General features: G+C 34.3%; 1 protein-coding gene and 1 long non-coding RNA gene across 6 annotated transcripts in view; both read left to right on the forward strand.

Moving 5' to 3' along the window:
- Positions 1-18,223, forward strand: part of LOC118162375 — a 924,537-nt gene that overhangs the window by 169,936 nt on the left and 736,378 nt on the right. The window lies entirely within an intron of this gene.
- Positions 1-18,223, forward strand: part of DNAH5 (dynein axonemal heavy chain 5) — a 153,754-nt gene that overhangs the window by 37,823 nt on the left and 97,708 nt on the right. For all 5 annotated transcript variants that reach the window (XR_004748425.1, XM_035318487.1, XM_035318486.1 and 2 more), the window contains exons 12-24: positions 645-752; positions 1,473-1,558; positions 2,295-2,616; positions 5,714-5,920; positions 7,156-7,327; positions 8,567-8,712; positions 10,848-11,010; positions 11,908-12,150; positions 12,963-13,153; positions 13,232-13,331; positions 14,691-14,836; positions 16,455-16,656; positions 17,524-17,759. Coding sequence is in view for 4 of the 5 variants with exons in the window: in XM_035318487.1 (XP_035174378.1) it covers positions 645-752; positions 1,473-1,558; positions 2,295-2,616; positions 5,714-5,920; positions 7,156-7,327; positions 8,567-8,712; positions 10,848-11,010; positions 11,908-12,150; positions 12,963-13,153; positions 13,232-13,331; positions 14,691-14,836; positions 16,455-16,656; positions 17,524-17,759 (2,322 nt within the window). In the remaining variant the exon portion in view is untranslated. The remainder of the gene's footprint in view (positions 1-644; positions 753-1,472; positions 1,559-2,294; positions 2,617-5,713; positions 5,921-7,155; positions 7,328-8,566; positions 8,713-10,847; positions 11,011-11,907; positions 12,151-12,962; positions 13,154-13,231; positions 13,332-14,690; positions 14,837-16,454; positions 16,657-17,523; positions 17,760-18,223) is intronic.

Raw genomic sequence — 18,223 nt, forward strand, 5'->3', positions numbered from 1 at the left:
GTGCTGAAAATACTTTGAGCTTTATAGTTGTACTGTGGTATATTACTAACATGTTGAACAGTGATCCATCATCAGAAATCTTTAACTGTGTGTACACCTCATGGGAGATTCTGATTAAGTTGTACTTTCCTTAAAATGGACAGCAGCTACATAAAATAAAGAATAATAAGTCCCAGGCTGGTGACATACTGCATCTCACTTGTGGCTTTTGAATACTCTATTTTTCTATGATATGAGTTAAAGACATGGAAAATATTACTATGAAAATAATTTCCTATGTTGAACTTCGTTAATTTTTAAATAGAACTAATGAACCTCTACATGAGAAAATGTTCCATGGGTAACAATGAGTAACAAATACTTTTTATGAAAATAAGAGTCTGATTATTCTGTCAGTTCTAAGTTCACTTAAAGTGGAAGTAAGTAATATAACTGCAAGTCATATGGCCATTGCATAAACTTGTTTCCTGCAAATACATCATTTAAGTGATCTGTAATCTCATTTAAGTGAGCAAATAATGGCAACTAATGGCAAAGTTAAAATGTGAATGTGCACAACCCATTGTGCTAAATATTTTGATGTGTTAAGTTTTTGCTAAGACCATTTTTGGTGATATATTTTTTTTTTCTACAAAACTGTGTAGGGTGTTGTTGACATCATGAAGAAAAAGCATTACAATTTCTTGGATCAACGAAAGGCTGACTTTGACCAAGACTATGAAGAGTTTTGCAAAGAGATAAATGATCTTCATGTAGGTTTTATGAATCAAATAAGTATTAAATACAGTAACGATTCCTCATGAAAAGAAAAGTACATCTATCTGAGTTGCCACCAAACAAATTATGGAAATCTCAGTCTCTATTCTGAAACGGAGAAAGGATTCTAATATGCCTCTACTTTAAAGCTAGCATTTATTACTTAACATCTAAACCACTTTCACGAAATAGACCAGAAAGGGCCTTTAGGCAATACAATAACAGGATTTCTCATTACTCTATTTAAAAGTGATGCTGGCAAGAATAACATAAAAATGGTCGATCTTGTTGGGTGAACGGGAGCATAGCACAAATAAATTAGATCGTTAACTTTCCTGTAGTTCTAAAATCACAAACTGGTGGAAGGAGTGGATAGCTGTTTAAGTTCAAATTTAAAATATATACTTGTCTGGCTTTGGTTGCCAAAGATTTGAGCATTCTTTTAGGCTCTCAGTATGGTGGAACTTTGGAGGGTTCAAAAGCTTTTTCTAGTTGCATAGGTACAGAGGGAGCAGGGGGAAGGAAATGCCTTGAAAGTTGGCTGTATTTTGCATAAAATGGATGGAAGAGAGGGCACATTGATACTTACTGAGGTTGCTCTCATATAAACTTTGTTCTAATGTAATACATTATAAATCCTGCAAAATAAAACCTGGTGTATTTGAGATGTGTACCTTACGTAGTTCTTCACAGCAGAATTATTTGTTCTACTCCAGGATCAGTTAAAGACTTTTATGGACAACACCTTTGAAAATATTGTGGACACTGAAAGAGCACTGTGCATGTTGAAGAAATTTGAAAGGTACTGTGCTATCTAGCCTGCTGGAATTCTGACAGACAATGGAAGTAATGCTTTGAGGGTGGTGAAAAAGGGGAGAGTAGAGTAGCTATCTCATTAAATACACACAAAACCTCAATCTCCTTTCCATCAGCTGCTCAGCTCTGGTAAGAGATGTCTTCTCAGCTATGTGGATGAATAAAAATATCTATTTTTTGTATCAAAAACTGTAAAATATGAATGGACTTCATCTGTCAAAATTACCATATGTACAGGAAAACTGTTTGGGTTGTTGACATCTTTGCCTTAGTTTTGTCCTTAAACAATGAAATTAATTTGTTGACACAGTAAAGTTAGAATGCTTGAGTAGGAAATAGTGAAATTTGTCTTTATAAATTCAGATTGTTGCAAAGCAGCCTCAGTTTTTGTTGTCAGTTTTCTTACAATATTCTGCTTAGTAGAATAGACTGATAGTGGCAGATCACTTACAGTTTGTACATAATTTTAGCTCGGTATTTGAAAACAGTGACAAAACAGAAAATGTGTAGGCTTACTTGGAAACTTTTATCATCTGGCCTAAATCTTGATTGTTTGGAATCAGGTTATGACAGTGTTTGTTCAAGCTTTGGTGAAAAATCTTCTGCTGGAGTAGTTATTTTCTAAGGAATGCAAGGGTGTCTGGGAAATTTTTTTCAACAGTGCATCAGAAGAATTTCAGGATTCTTGAAGGAATTTTTCTAATGGTTATTTTTGTAAACAGATTACAAATCCCGAATCTTGGCATTGATGAAAAATATCAGAAAATCCTTCAGAACTATGGACATGACATAGAAGCAATCTGTAAGCTCTATACTAAACAGAAGCAGGACCCTCCACTGGCTCGTAATCTGCCTCCAATAGCTGGTAGGATCCTGTGGGCGCGCCACCTGTTCCAGAGAATCCAGGAGCCCATGGAGTCTTTCCAGCAGCACCCATCTGTACTGCAGACACCGGATGGCAAGCGCGTAATCCGCAACTACAACAAAGTAGCAAAAGTTCTTATGGAGTTTGAAGTTATCTATCACAGGGGATGGCTTCAGCAGGTACTATTTCACTTCCTATCAAATATCTGGTAAGGCAGAATACTTTGTAGTTGAATATTCTTCAGAAATCATGGTTTACTTTAAGTTCTAAATCACATTTGACTGATTTTATCCTCTTGGTTTTTGAATATAGAACCTCTGAATGCCTTCATATTATCAAGTGATGCCTGTAAGGTCTATTTTCTAGCTATGAAATCTCTGAAAGTTTCTACTATCCTATTGGCATATTTTCCACCTCCAGTTTCTCTGTTGCATTGGCAAAGAGCATGTTTCAGAAAAATTGGCCTCAGCCTCTGAAATCTCAAAAGGAAAGGATCACAATCTACAGATAACTCTTTTGAAGTTGTTGTCATAGTTAGCAATGCAGCTGCCTCTTGTTCTTGGAGCTCAACACTAGCTTTCGTATAATATGAAAAACTTTGAGGCAGATAAATATCAGTCTTCTCAAACCTAGCCTTAGACAGGATCTGAGACTAGAGGCTCCTGCTGTCTCATGCCCAATCTAAATATACTCTCCCTTTCACGTTTGCAATTGCCACGAAGGTTTAAAGGATCATTAAATTTGATTGTCCAGTTTTTTAAGTTGGAGAATTTGTGTCAATTTGGTGTGCTAAAACAGAAGAAGGCACTAAAATAGTGGAGGTTGCATAATATGCTGTCTTCAGACTGCTTTGGCTCTGCTGCTGGGTGTATGTTACTGATGATGAATCTGGTACCAACTCCCAGCTGGGAATCAAGGAACCTGAAGAGTATTATTACCTGGAGGTATGTGTAGCATTCCTTTTCAGAAAGGGAATTGTGGTGCTTCAGAAAGCCTTTGGCATTCGTTTGATATTTCTATCCTGATCTTGGTTTCAGATTTTATTCCAGCATTGTGCTGGGTACCTGCATGGTTCCAAGTATGTTCGTGATAGATTTCACTGAACTATGCCTGAGATATGTCCCTGTCTGGGCACTTTTAAGATGGGTTCCCCATCCCAGCTGAAAAGACTAAGGAGGATGTGTGCTTCTTGTGGGGCTGAACGTGTTGGCTTTGGCTAGATGATCTATAGATCAGATTTTCTAACGTGTAGCATGCCTTTACAGAGCAGTTAACTACATTCTTCTTTCTGCTTTCACAAAATGGCTAAAATGTCCAAGGCATGAGGCTCTCACCTGATCTGGTGACTGGCTTTGTGAGGTCCTAGTCCCTATTCTGAATTGTGCTGAAAGTAAGAGTCTGGCTTCTTCGGTAACACAGCCATGTCCCACTAGGCAGCTATATAAACACACAGAGCCTGCTTCAATAATTGGGGAGCAAAGTGGGCTGGATTTGAACACAATTTCAAGTTTTTGAAACGAAAAGACATGCCTTGAAAACGTATGAAAAGCATATTTACTCATATCAATGTACTCGTCTACTAGATTATTAAAAATAATGTGATTACTGTTCAGTAGTCTCTTCTCACTCCTTGAGATATCAAGGGCACAGACTGATGTGGACATGACTATCAGAGAACACAAGGTGGAGCTCATGCTCTATGCCTGAAGAAAAGGAAGACGCGAGAGTGACCTGTGCAGAATACAAATGCACCAGAACTAGGGCTGTGGCATGCTACCTTGTATAGTACTATACAGTGGAAGTAGTTAAGTTTAGCGTCTTTTTCTGATATTTAAGATTTTTTTTTTCCCTTTTGTTTGTTTGTTCCTGAATGCCAACCACTTTGTTTATCTACTTCTTCTAATAACATAAGATGTAAAGCCATAATTTTCATGCTATGTCCAATTCAACTTTGACATACTGAAAAAATAAAATCCTGGGAAGTGTGAAAGTGCAGTTCTATGGCAGTGTAAGATTCATGCCTTCAACACACCCCCTATTTCTATTACTAACGTGCACTACCTTAGTAATCAAAACTGCCTGAAAAAAAAAAAAAAACAACAACAAAAAAAAACAACATAAATGGGAGAGGAAGAAAATGCAAGTAGGAATAATGAGTCTCTGAAGCCTAAAGAAGAGTACACTAAATTCAGCTGCTCTTTAAGGGAGTTGTACAGAGTAAGTGACTTAGTTGCTAGTGGATAAAGCACAACAACTTCACTGACAAAAATTGAGTAATGTTTACTTGAAAATTGGTGTCTGTAATGTCATTATAATATATGAAACTGTTGAAGGAAGCAATATAGCCATGCATATATTAGTCATTGAAAGAAGAAGTAAAGTTTGTATGTTACATAAAAAAGGAAGAAGTGCATGGAAAATCATTGGGTTCTAAAGCTGTTGCTTAAAAACAAGCTCCATCTCAAAGGGATACATGAAACTCGAGAAGTGAATAATGAACAATAAACTTATGTCACAGAAAAGACACCAGGAAAACAGGAATAGAAGCAAGACTTGACTGGTATCTTCCAAATTTTCCATGAGTGATCTTCTTAGGTATCTTCTTTCTTATAGTCAAAGGAAAACAAATGGTATCGAAATACTCCAATGAGGCAGTTAAATCAATAGTGTGATTAGGCTTCCCTTTTAAGAACAAAATAATTATAATAAATATGAATTTAATCTTTTTAAAAAAATGTCCTGGAGGTTGGATGTAATTGGGAGTTACAGAGCCATTGAGACTGCAGTGTTATATAGCTGTTTGGTATTGGAAAACAAGTGAAAGGAGAAGCTAGGAATCAATTACAAAAGATGTCTGAAGAAATTATACAAGATTAAATGCAGTTCATCCAAGAGGTTGTGCAGCCTTGAGAATGTATAGTAAGTTTTAAGGAAATGAGATTTCAGAGAACAGAATTAAAAAAAAATATCTATGGCTTTGCATTTAATGTTTGACTGTGGAATGAGACCTAGGATATCCAGGAACCAACAGAAAAATATCTGTCTGTTAAAGAACAGTTAATTTGACTGTTAAGTATTTGAGTACATACTCAAAAAAGTTCTATTTTTGTTTCATACCATATCAGTCTTGATTGTCTGCAATATCTGATTTTAATACCTTTTTGTACCAAACTGATATTTACATACAAAACTTAAGTATTTTGTTGTACTGGCTTGTCTGATCAGGAGTGACTTTTTTTTTTTTTTTTTTTTTTTTTTTTTTTTTTTTCCCTGCAGATTGAATTAACTAAAACAGGGCTTCAGGCAACTCTGTTGGTAAAAGCTCCAGAAACAGGAGAATTATTTGTGAATTTTGACCCTCAAATATTAACTTTAATTAGAGAAATAGATTGCATGGCTCACATGTGTCTTGAAATGCCACCATTTGCGATTGCTATTCAACAGAAGAGAGACTGGTATAAGAAGATTGTCCACGACTTGCAGGTGGGTTAATTTTAGTTGTTTTATACATGTGTAGGGTATGTTAAAATGACTAGGCTCTAGTCATGGGAAAGTTAAAAACGATCAACTGTTATGCATTAAGACAACATTAGCAAGTCTTTTTATTTATTTTATTTATTGAGTCTTTATAACTTTGTCTTGAGATGTTTAAAAAAGAATTTCCTGGCTTTATGTCTTCTATTAAGTTGCTTCCAGGTTGCACAGGTTTAGGGAAGAACTGCAGACTTTGAGAAAGAGATAAGGATGAGGAGAAAAGGAGACTTAGAAAATTCCTCACTCCATTGCCAGCTTTCTAGATGATAAGTCTCTTATCTCTTATCCAACTCTCTCTCTTATCCAACAATGGAGTTAACATTTGATACACTTTGTTTTGAGACGATAATTAGGAGGGAGGAACAGATGGCATGCCTTTAAAAAGTGTAAAACATCCAGTAAACAGCATATAGCAGCATAATTTCTGCACCACTGTTTTGACATAGATGCCTATGGAACAGTTTAAAAAAGAGAAGCATAAGCTTCCCCTTCTCTTATCTTTTAAATCCTTTGAATTATTTTGTCTGCTTTTGAACAGACGAGGTTCTAGATAACTGAAGAAGACAAAGATTCCAAGATAGGAGTTGTCTGGAAAACTATAACTTTACAGGGCTGCTTGATTCTCAAATGAGAAAAATGTCATGCTACATCATAAAGATATTACAAGGATAGTTTCTTGCAAAATATGAAAGTAGATCAGTGGGTTAAAAGGTGTTGAAAACCCAATACCATATTAAAGCTCTGGTAAGGCTGTTCTAATAAAACTGCTGAAGAGTAAACTTAGATGATGATTTTTTTTTTCTTGGGCTTTTTTTTTTTTTTTTCTTTTCTCCTGGAGCATCCATTTAGGGAATAAAATGTGCAAGTTACTAAAAAAAAAAAAAAAAAAAAAAAAAAACAAAAAAAACCACCACCCTTTTAATATATCTGAAAATGAATTTCTCTGTGAATTAGTACTTGTACTATTATGTAAAGTAGCAAACAGTGAACTTTTGCTAAAAATTATTAAAAATCCTCCCAAACAATTTCTTAGTGATTCTTAATAATAGAGTAATGTAAGAAAGAGTAAGAAAGAGTAATGCAAATACAGAAGAATTGTCTTAATTTAAGTCATGATGAGTGTATGTGAAGAGGTTTGGACCAGTGTATATTAAAATGCTTTCATTCCCTGTTTTTTTTTTCAGATGATTCTGGCAGAATATGAAAGAATTAAACTGAAAATACAACATCCTATTGAACAATTGATGATCCCTTGGTTAGCAAAAGTAGATGATGCTATCCAGCCAGGCCTGATGTTACTGACCTGGACATCATTGAATATTGAGAAATATATTAAGACAGTTTTTGACAAACTAGGTAAGTCACTTTCCTCTTCCTCTGACTTCTGTTTGTTTGTTTCTAAAGTGCAAGTTACATTATTAAGCTTACTTTCCTTGATATGATTTGCACTTAATTGACTCATACATGACAGAAATTAGAATTTTCGCCTGTCCTGTACTTCAATAAATGTCTGCTTTAAAAAACATCTTTTTTTTTTCCTAACATCTTTGTCAAATTTTTACTTAAATGAATGGGATAACAATAGGGTTTAAGCAAGCATAAAGTAGTATGTAAAAGGTTCTGTGTATTTTGAAATCAGAGGAAGATAGCTATTTTAGCTATTTTTTTTCCCTAAAGAATATTTAGGTTTCAGACCTTTCCTAGTCTTGCCTTTTGTTTCTACATGCACAAAACAAGTTATCAGGGAATATCTTCACTGAATTACCACTGTCAGTACCTAATAGCTTTTCCTATTACACTTTTTTTTTTTTTTTAATTTAAAAAAGTTAGTATCTTTAACACTAACGCACACACATCTCTTTGGGCAACAGCTTTAGAAAACAGATGAGCTTTTAGTTTATTCAAAAGATTATCACGAGACCGCACTGAGATGCATATTGTTTCTGAAGAAATTTAAAAAATTTAAAAAAATAAGAAAATTAAAAAGCATGTTGAATGCTAGCCTGACATTACACTCAATTTAATTTTGAATATCACAAATAGTTTGAGTCTGGAACAAGCACTTTGCTTTTATTTCACTTCAGCATTAAAAACGAATTGCTATATAACTGTGAACATTCTAGTGATCAGTGTCTGATAACTGTTACTTGGCTTCTAAAGTTTTTTGAAGGATGGATGTTTTATTTGTCAAAAATTCTGTTGCTAGTGGGTTTGCCAAGTGGTAACTGATTCAAGCTACAGGAGAAGGGGAAGTATTCCTTGAACACCTCAACTGAATTGTAATGTCTTTATATTTTTGCATTTATGTTTGAAATGCATATACTTAAAGCTTTTCTTGTGGATTTTTATGGTATTTCACCTATTCTAGGATATGTACAGCATGTGCTAGATGAGTATATGTTAAAGCATCAATTATGAGGTCAGTGGTGAACGTTGCCATACAAGTTTAGATGTTTGAAATAAACTGGTTAAGATGTAGAATTCATATAAAATTGAATATGTTAGTTTATTGAAGGAAAAAATTTAGCAGGGCTCTGCAAAAATTATTATTTCAAACTTTTAAGCTTGTTTTGAATCTTCTGTTTGCCTCAAAAGCTGACCTAGAGTTATTGCTTGATCGAGTGAATGACTTGATTGAATTTCGTATTGATGCTGTCCTTGAAGAAATGAGTAGTGTGCCACTCTGTAAGTTGCCAGAAGATGAACCACTGGACTGTGAGGAATTTCTCCATAAGACTAAGGTTATTAGATAAATTTTTCATAAAGATGTATTTAATATTTTGAATTAAAGTCTGTTCATTTTTTATGAGATAAAACCACTGCGGAATTAATGAATAATATGTTGGAAAGCGAAGTAAGGAAATCCCCAGTTGTTTTTTGGCTAGAACATTAAAAAGGAACAAAAATACAAAATGCAAAGATGTCTTAGCTGATACATTCTTTTCTGAGTTTACTAATGCCAAGCCCACTGCTGTGTGATATTTCCTTTATGCTTTGACACCACTCAAGTGTTTTTCCTATGATAGTTTTTTGTTTTATTTATTTATTTATTTATTTATTACTGTTGCTTGTTTAGTGCCTTTACTGGCATTGGGAATTGCCCAGCTGATGCCTGTGAATAACATCCATAACAAGTGCACTTGGTTGCCTGGGAGAGTAGATACTCAGTACATAATCATTTCCATAGTATCTTTCAAAATCTTGAGCTGTCTTGAGTTGATATGTGCAAAATATACTCAGAAGTGCCTGAGTGAAGGTATTCTGGGAAGAGCCCCTTCATTTACTCCATCAAATACTTATATGTTTAGGAGGATTAGCCATAAGCATTTAAGTTGCTAGCAGGTGAAAGATAATTAAACTAGTAAGAAAATCGAATGTTATTTTTATTAGACCATAGTGAGATATTCTGGCCTTTTAGGGCATAATGTCTAACTTGTGTTTTCTCCTGAAATAAACTTTGCTTTTGAAAAGATTGTAGATCATATAAATAAATCCCTATGCCTGGTCTCCTGTAGTAATAAACACTACAGTGGACTTTGTTTCTCTTGGCATACTTACCTTTTGGTCTCTCCTATTTTGTCCCATGTAAAAACTCTCCTTATTGATAATTAGAAATCAAAACTTAAAATATTTTTTCTGGAATGAATGGTATTTTGTAAACCTCAAAATCCAAAGTTTGTTGTTGTTGATTCTGCTGCTACTTTTTTCCTGATAGGGCTAGTACTAAAATATATATTCACTAAAGTAAAAAAAGGTGAGAGCGAAGAAAGCTTGAACTTCTGCCTAGCAATTACAGCACCACAACAGCTGATCATTTTGAATTAACAGAGTAAATTGTATACTAGCCCCAGTTATGGTACAATTAAAATAATAAGATTAGTAAGCTTATTTCAGTTTCCTATTAGAAAATACTAGAAATAAATTCTATCATGTATCAGGTATCTTTAAGTTTCCAAAGAAGCTTGTGCAACAAAAAGTGCTATATTATGTGAAGAAAAACCAAATGAAACCAAAACATTGAAGTAGCTTGTTTAAATATTTTCTCTGATATTACAGATCTCTCAAATAGAATGAATCATTAGGAAGACCAAGTATTATGTCTTAAAATTTGGAAATGACTGAATCTTGCTAATGTCTGAATTCTTCCAGTTACTGTTTTTAATTAAACAGAGGTAGCCAGGTTTGAGTAAGCTTAAAGAAACAGGAGATAACAGACAAAAAAAAAAGGCAATTATAAAAATTATACTTCACTAAAAATACGTGATCTATTTAACCTTCAATATTGAAGAAAGAAAACCTGCACAATACTTAAAAATATTTCTGAATTTTATTAAATCTCATTATTTGTTTACTTCTTCCCCCAGTTAATAATTTCCTTGTTTATTCTAATAATAAATACAACTTTTGATGGATTTTATCTCCTATCTGACTACAAAAGGAAAATGCAATTAGCTAATAGTCCTTATGGCACAGTCAAGTAATATAAAATGGAAATGATTAAATGAAAGGTTAATGTCTCCCATATCAACACTGAAAAAAATAAGAAAATTACAAAATACTTGCTTTTGGGAGCTCTTTAACGTAGCTATGCATTATAAAAATTACTTCATAATATTAACTCTGGATGAGTTGTGTATTTTAGGAAACAAGTCACAGCAATTTTGAAAGATGTTTATGATGTCTTATTTGTCAGAACAAAAAGCCCCAGACTAAATAATTTGGAACAAACCAATTTAAAAATAATGCTGTGCATTGATCATGTTTTTTCACAAATATGGGGCCTTGAAATTTATGTTAATAAAGGCTGCTGTGACCATGAAATAGACATAAGTACCAGGAACCATAAGAACATTTGTTTGTTTTGGTCTGATAATAGGAGCTCTGTATAAAAGGTTCCCAGACTTTACATTTGAAAAGCTCACTGGTAGAAGAAGCAGCTAATGAGCTGATTAACATGTTACTAGACACTGAAGTACAGGTCAAAAAAGAAGACAAGAAGTCAGTTGATCTCACTGGTGAAATAAGGGAAAAGAATACAGGTAAGATTATGCTGTAACTCTATGCTTATGTTTCTTTTGCATGCCTGATACCATTGAGAGGATATCATAGCTCAGCTGACTGAAGTATCAGTCAGTATCTAATATTTAAAGACTTTTGCTTGAATTTGTCTGGATGATGACAGATCATCTAAAAATCATCTGCAAAATATATCTATGGTAACAGTCTAACTTGCATGTTCAAGTGTTAATACATTAGAAATAACTACGTAGGCCTTGGTTAAGTAATGGACTTAGAGAAACACGAAATGGTTTGGGTTGGAAGGAATCTTAAAGATCACTTAATTCCACCCCCCCACCCATAGCACCTTCCACTAGACTGGGTTGCTCAAAGCACTATACAAACCGGACTATCCACTTCCAGCCCTATCCACTTCCAGGGAGTACTTCAAGGGACATCCACAATTTCTCTGGGCAGCTTTTTCCAGTGCCTCACCACCCTCTCACAGTAAAGAGTTTCTTCCTAGTATCTTATCTAAACCTACCCTCTTTTAGTTTAAAGCCATTCACCCTTGTCCTGTCACTACACTCCCTGACAAAGAGTCCCTCCCCAGCTTTCCTCTAGTCTCCTTTTAGGTTTTGGAAAGCCACTGTAAGGTCTCCCTGGAGCCTTCTCCAGGCTGATAAAGCCTTGAGATTCTTAGATTCTTTCTCTATGAAATATATATATATATATGTTCTGGTGTTTGTGATAGTTATGCCAATTTGAACTGAGTAGAGAAAGTGGATAGGGATAAAATGACCAGTATAATGAGGTATAGATGAATATTTACAGTTCACTAAAATTTAGCTATTTGTTCAGACACTTGTGGGTGTTTTGGTTTATTGTGTTTTCAAGTCTCCTAAATCAATTTAATAGCTAGATTTTTGATGTTTTAGCAACAGAGGAGGAGAGAAGATCAAAAAGCCTGATTTCCTCTCACAATTCCAGTGAGATATGGGCCGGACTATCTCCTTCAGCAAAGAGGAAGAAAACGGATTTAGAAGTGTTAGAGGAAGAAGCCAATGAACTGCTTTCCTACTTCAATGGTTGTAATATTGACGCTCTTTTGAAAGTCACTCGAAACACTCTGGAGACCATACGCAAGCGCATCCATGCATGTTCCATGATCAGCTTCTTAGGTGCCCATACTTTAGTACTTTCCCGGCTTAGTTAGCCTATGAAAATAAATGTGTAGATGTAATATACCAAAACTATATCAAAAAGAGCCAGATATGTAAAAGGAGAGAAAACATGGGAAGTTGAGTAAGCTGTCTTGATAAAACACAGTTGATAACATGGTATTTTTCCAGAGGATTTTTTCTTTCCTGTAAGTGTAGGTATGTATCATAGTGATACTGTTTCTCTTAGGACAGACACTACTGTTCTGGAGATGGATAATATATTTGGAGCTTGATAAGTGGTTACTGTGTGACCTTGGCTTTTATATAAAAATGTATGAAAAAACACTAGAGAAAGAGGTGTATTCTCTTTCTCTTACTAATTGTCTTAAGATCTTTCTATACATTATGCTGTAACACTCTTTTTGAAGTGTTTTCTTGTTATTTATTTTTAAGAAACAAAACAAAAGGCATTTGGTTTTGGCCTCTCTAGCATATAAGACATTCAATATGAGGAGATTCTGAGAAGTTTTTGTGCCCAATTTAAAATGCTGACTGTGAGTACAAGCCTGATAAATTTCTGTTAAACAGAGCTTAGCTGTGCAGAACAAGTTGATGAGGAGAGAAATAACATGGCACTTAGATATTGCTTGTGCTACTATGGACTTTAGCAATACAGCTTGTAAATTACCCAGGAGTCTTTTTTCCTTAAGAAATAACACTCAGTACTCAATATTGTGCTGTATATATTGGTTTACATCATTATAAATCCTAGAACGAGGTCTTGGAAAGAATTCTGAATTTTTCTGTCGCTGTTATTGTCTTTCATTTAGAAAATCACAGTGCCTCTAAGAAGAAAACAAGTGCTCATCCTATTATTAGGACTAGCATTAACCTGTGTATCCCTAAAATCATCATGACTCCCTCTTTGGATGAGGTACAGCAAACACTCAATAAGGCTGTAGACAGCATCGTGAAAGTCATGAAAGGAGTTGGACAGTGGAGTAAGGAGAGAATATCCAAGGTTTGTCTTTAATCACTATACTTAAAACTAATGTCTCAAAACTACTGCAAATAGAAAATGATTTTGTTTTTTCCACAGAAGAAAATGTTAGAGAAAAAAGTGGCTGTGTTGCAGTGTGAGAGCGGAGACAGTGATTCTGATGATGGAATGAACAAGATTGGAATGAAAAACATGCATGGTAATGACAAATTCAATTTTAATTTTAGGTAAATGTGATTTATACAGCATATAGAAAAGGATATTAAATATAAAATGCATCAGAAGGAAGAGAATAAAGACTTTATAGATTTTAAACCACCTCAGAGTAGAAATAGGAAGTAACAATGCCAGAGCATTTCTTTGTGATTAAAAACCAGGCTGGCCTGAAGACATTTGTTCTTGTGGGAATTTGAGTAAGGGGATTTTGTATGTGCCTCATACAGTTATTACTGCTTTGGGTTCTACTTGCAATGTGTGAGAAGCTGTTAGGGAGCCAGCTTGGGCAATATAGCAGATATTTTGAGTGAACTTGGAAAACAATTATAGTCACTACCACTGCACAAAAGAGCTTTTGTGATTTGCCAGCGTGGTTTGTAACTTCACATCTTGAAATGGTCTTAAAGCTTGTGTTGTCATTCCTTTAGGAAAGGTAAGCTGATCCTAACCAAAGACTGTTACTGAATAGAAATACCTGTATAAAATCTCAGTATTGGTGGAGAGATTTTTGTGTAGGATTGAATAGACTGAAACTGTTAAAAGGACTTAATGTGTTTTGTGATAAGGCATAGAATTAAATTATTGAAGATATTCACTGAAGGAAACTTAAGGTGCTGTCTTCAGTTGCTGGGTTTTTCTTATCTGAAAATTTTCAAAATCAAGCCAAATTAATTATTCTACTTTCTATTTCAGGTACTTCAAAATATATTGAATATTTCTAGGGTAGTTTCTTCCTATACACCTAAAAAATAGGGAAGTAATATTTGAAGTGTTTAAGAAATTAAATTGTTCTTTCAAAACCAAGAGTTTCTCTTGCTTGAGATGAAATAAAGCAATGATGATAAACTCAATTCTATGGGCTGAATTCAAATTCAGCCAGGCCTCATTTTCTTTCTTTTGAGGCCTGGCTGTGATAATCCGCTAGCATTTAATGTTTACTTTGATTTCAAATTGTAATTGTAGCTTGTCCCAAGTATTTCAGAAAATAAAAATATAAAGATTCTGTCAGTGCTGATTTATCAGTAAATTACTTAGGTGGAGTGTACAGGAAAAAAAGGGTTGGGGAGGGAAAGGGGAAGGTTATGCTTGAAAAATTAGAGAGAAACTTTTTCCAGATTTGATAGAGAACCCAGATGAAGCAAGTTTCCCAACTACAGAGAAGTTTATGAATATGTGGTAACTATATTGGCTACTTAGATTTCTAGTTGCCTTTTTGATTAATAAGAACACATAATTTTAAAATGCATGCTTATTCTAAAACAGATCACTAGTTTTTGTTGATAGGAATTTGCTGGGCCTAAGCAATATGTTTGTCCTAAAACTGCTTTTGTATTTGACACAGCCTTTGTAGATAGTACATCAGATGCAGCATCACTCAATTCCTCTGATTCAGCTCAAAACAAGAACTACTTCAAGAGTGTTTCAGAGAACAAAGAAATTATTAAATTGGTATCTTTACTCACCACTGCTATTAATTCTACAAAAAAGGTAAGACAATAGGCATGTTAATTTTATATTAATATCCAAGAAATATAAATGAATGACTTTTAATATCCTTGGACAATAAGGGTAGGCATCGAAAGCACAGTTAAACATATGAATGAGAAGGTGTAGGATGGTGGATGAAAAACATGTGGCTGCAAATTTACATTTATGTTTTGAAAGTGTAACATAGGTTAAAGTGTATGAAGTGTTCAAAGGCTTACAAGGCTTTGAGTATTATATAAAGTAAAGCATAAGTAAGATTAAAAATGTATCTCCAGTTAGTAAAACATCATTTAAAAAATCTTAAGTATGAGTCTGCATATTTAGTACAGAACCAGTAGTAATTGTACAAGTGTGTAAAATACAGTTTTATTCACATAGAAATTATAATGATGCCAGCATGAGTTCTGGCCCAATGTGAAGCGTTTGTGAAGCTTTTTGGAAGAAAGCTAGCTGTCAGCTTGGTGTTTGTAGAGTGCTGTGTAGGATTTGATACTGGAGGCTAGGAGACAGCTTAAGGAGTAGGCATGATTTCTTTGCCCTTTTCTCATTCCCTGCACTCTCTAGTAAACTGTAGGTGTATAGAAATGGTATTTCTTTGGACAACTCTACATCAGTTCCTCCTTGTGCCAGCCCAACCTTACAATGCAGCCTTGCCAGATGGCAAATTTTAACTCAATGCATTGTAACATCAGTAGTATTAAACTATAACTAGTGCAATGACATACAGGTTTGTGCTGTATGTGCTGTATCAAGGTGTGGTTGGTAATCATGGATAGTTATCTTTATATTTTGATACCCAATATGTTGTAGTTGGAAGCTGTTATCATGTTGCAAGGTTAAATCCTTCAAACAATATGTTTATTGTAAGTTGTCATGAATATTATCTGTCATGATAGTCACCTCTCATGTACTTTTTAATGAGCTGAAGTGATGACAATTTATCTTTGACATTTCTATAAATTCTTTAATTCTTAAATTCTTTAATTCTTTAAATTCTTAAATTCTTTCTATAAATTCTAAAATAATTGTATTGCACACTCCTTAAATTATTTTCAAATCAGAGATATCTGGATTGGCTATATAATTTATTGTTAACATTGCAAATGTGATAGGTGTTTAAAAAAAATAAAAATCTCTCATAACTTCATTATTCAAGAACAGATTGAATAACTGCTGTTCTTGTTATGTTGGGCCCTGGAGGTCATGTTTCATTTGCTAGTCCAGTGAGTTGTAGAGAATGATACTGGAGGAAATTGAAGAAGAAGGCATCTTTACATGAGTTTTTGCTATTGGATAAGTGCACCGTGCCTTAGACTTAAAGGGGTATTTAAATTCCCACTGATTCTTAGTATTTTATTGACTGAAGAATCACTTCATTGGAAAATACTGTAACTGTTTTGACAAATTGAATGTGATTAGCATACAGTGTCTGGCAAGGCTCATGATTGCTAATGAACCTGCTTTAGCATAAATTTACCAGCAGCCTTCTGCTTTACTGAGATGAGGCAGCCTGCTCCACTATGGAGTACTTAATGTGTTCGAAATAGCAGGCGCTAAGAAATTATGTGTACACTATGGTTTGATGAGAATCTATCTGTGAACTTCTATTGCATTTCAGGAGGTTCTTACAGCTTTGGAGAGCTTCAGTTGTTACCACCATATATGGCAGAGAGACAAGGAGGAAACCATTGATAAATTCATTATGGGAAACCCATTACTCTCCGAATTTGAATCTCAAATTCTGCATTTCAAAGACTTGGATCTGAAAATCAATTCTGAGCCTGAATACATCTGTGTGGGAGCTACTGCACTGTACACTGGTAAAGTTCAACTTGCCACTTCTTACAGTTCTCCACTTCTCACAGTTCTCCACTTCTCTCCAGAGGCACATACGTTCTGACTCTTGTAGGAAGGAGAAATGTTTAGTTTTTTTGTGAGTGAACTATGTTAAAGATGTAAAGTAGAAACACAGAATGACTGTTTGTTATTTTAGCTGTAAAATGCATGCAAAAAGTCCCACTAATAAGGGTATCTATGAGACTTACCTGATGTTTCTTCCCCTGTCTGTGTATATGAAATCTGAGAAAGCAAAATGGTTTGTTTCTTTATTAGGAAAGAGTATCAAACAAATATCTTTTATTATATAGTAAAGCTTGGCTATTGAAATATTATCTAGATGGGGTAAGTCTGATATTTAATAAATTGAAAATACCATTGTGTGTGAGAGGTAAGCATAGAAAGAGACATGTAAAAAGGAAGAAACAGAAGTGAAACTTTCTATTTCTTCAGCTTCCATATGAGACATTTACATTTTCTCTCTGCATGTGATTTTTTTTTAAAAGGTTTTTGACATAGATGAGAATATTAATGAATTTATTATTGATTTGTAGGAAAGAAATGTGTGTAATGATGTATAAACAAGATGAAAAGAATGTGCAGTTCAGCCTTATCTTTTCAGTCGGAAAGGTATTTTGAGAAGGTTAGGAGGAAAATCTTGAATTGCAAGTAACCCTATAAACCACTTGATAGTTCAAAATGGTTTTGTCTTTTCTGCACATACATGTTTAGACTGAAAAAAAAAAAAAAGGGAACTGGGAGTGAAGAGAATACATATTCAAACAAGATTAGAAGTACATCTTAAAATATCTAAAATATCTACATTTCTATTGTGTGTTCAATGTTTTTAGCTGATCTGAAGCTAGCACTGAGAGCAGAAACCAAAGCCTGGATGACTATCCTAGGTTATCATTGTAATAAGAAGTACAGAACAGAGATGGAAACAATTTTCACTTTTATAGAGGAAACTGACAAGAAGTTAAGTCGCCGCATTGACGATCTGGATGATATAAGAACAGCCATGTCTGCATTAAAAGAGATCAGAGAACTACAGATCTCCATAGACTCTAAAGTCGGTCCTATTGAGGTAGTTAACAGGAATGTTGCATTTATGGGTAACGTTTCTACAGAGCAATTATTTTCTGGGTTAGAATTTAACAGTGCACTTTGATTTCATATGTATTAAATATTGGGTGGCAGATCTGTTGTGTTCCTGTAAACCTCTTTTTTTAAAATAATAATACTTTAGTTTTGCAAAATGCACAATTGTCTAGATGTTCAGAAGATTTTTTTTTTTTTTTTGTAAGCCACATTCATGATTCCCGATTACCCATACTTTTATTGTCAGGGTTGTCTTATTATTATTTTTTTTAATATTGAAACTTCACACAGAATTCATATCTACAAAATATCAACAGATCTATTTTTCTATTTTGAAAATGCCAAAAGTGTATTTGCTGTCAGACAAATATCTCACACCTGTGTTTTCTCACCTACTTTGAGCTGAGCTAATTTATGAAATGCAGTATGTGCAAATAATGAAAATCAGCC

The sequence above is a fragment of the Oxyura jamaicensis genome, chromosome 2, assembly GCF_011077185.1.
Source record: "Oxyura jamaicensis isolate SHBP4307 breed ruddy duck chromosome 2, BPBGC_Ojam_1.0, whole genome shotgun sequence".
Lineage (NCBI taxonomy): Eukaryota > Metazoa > Chordata > Aves > Anseriformes > Anatidae > Oxyura > Oxyura jamaicensis.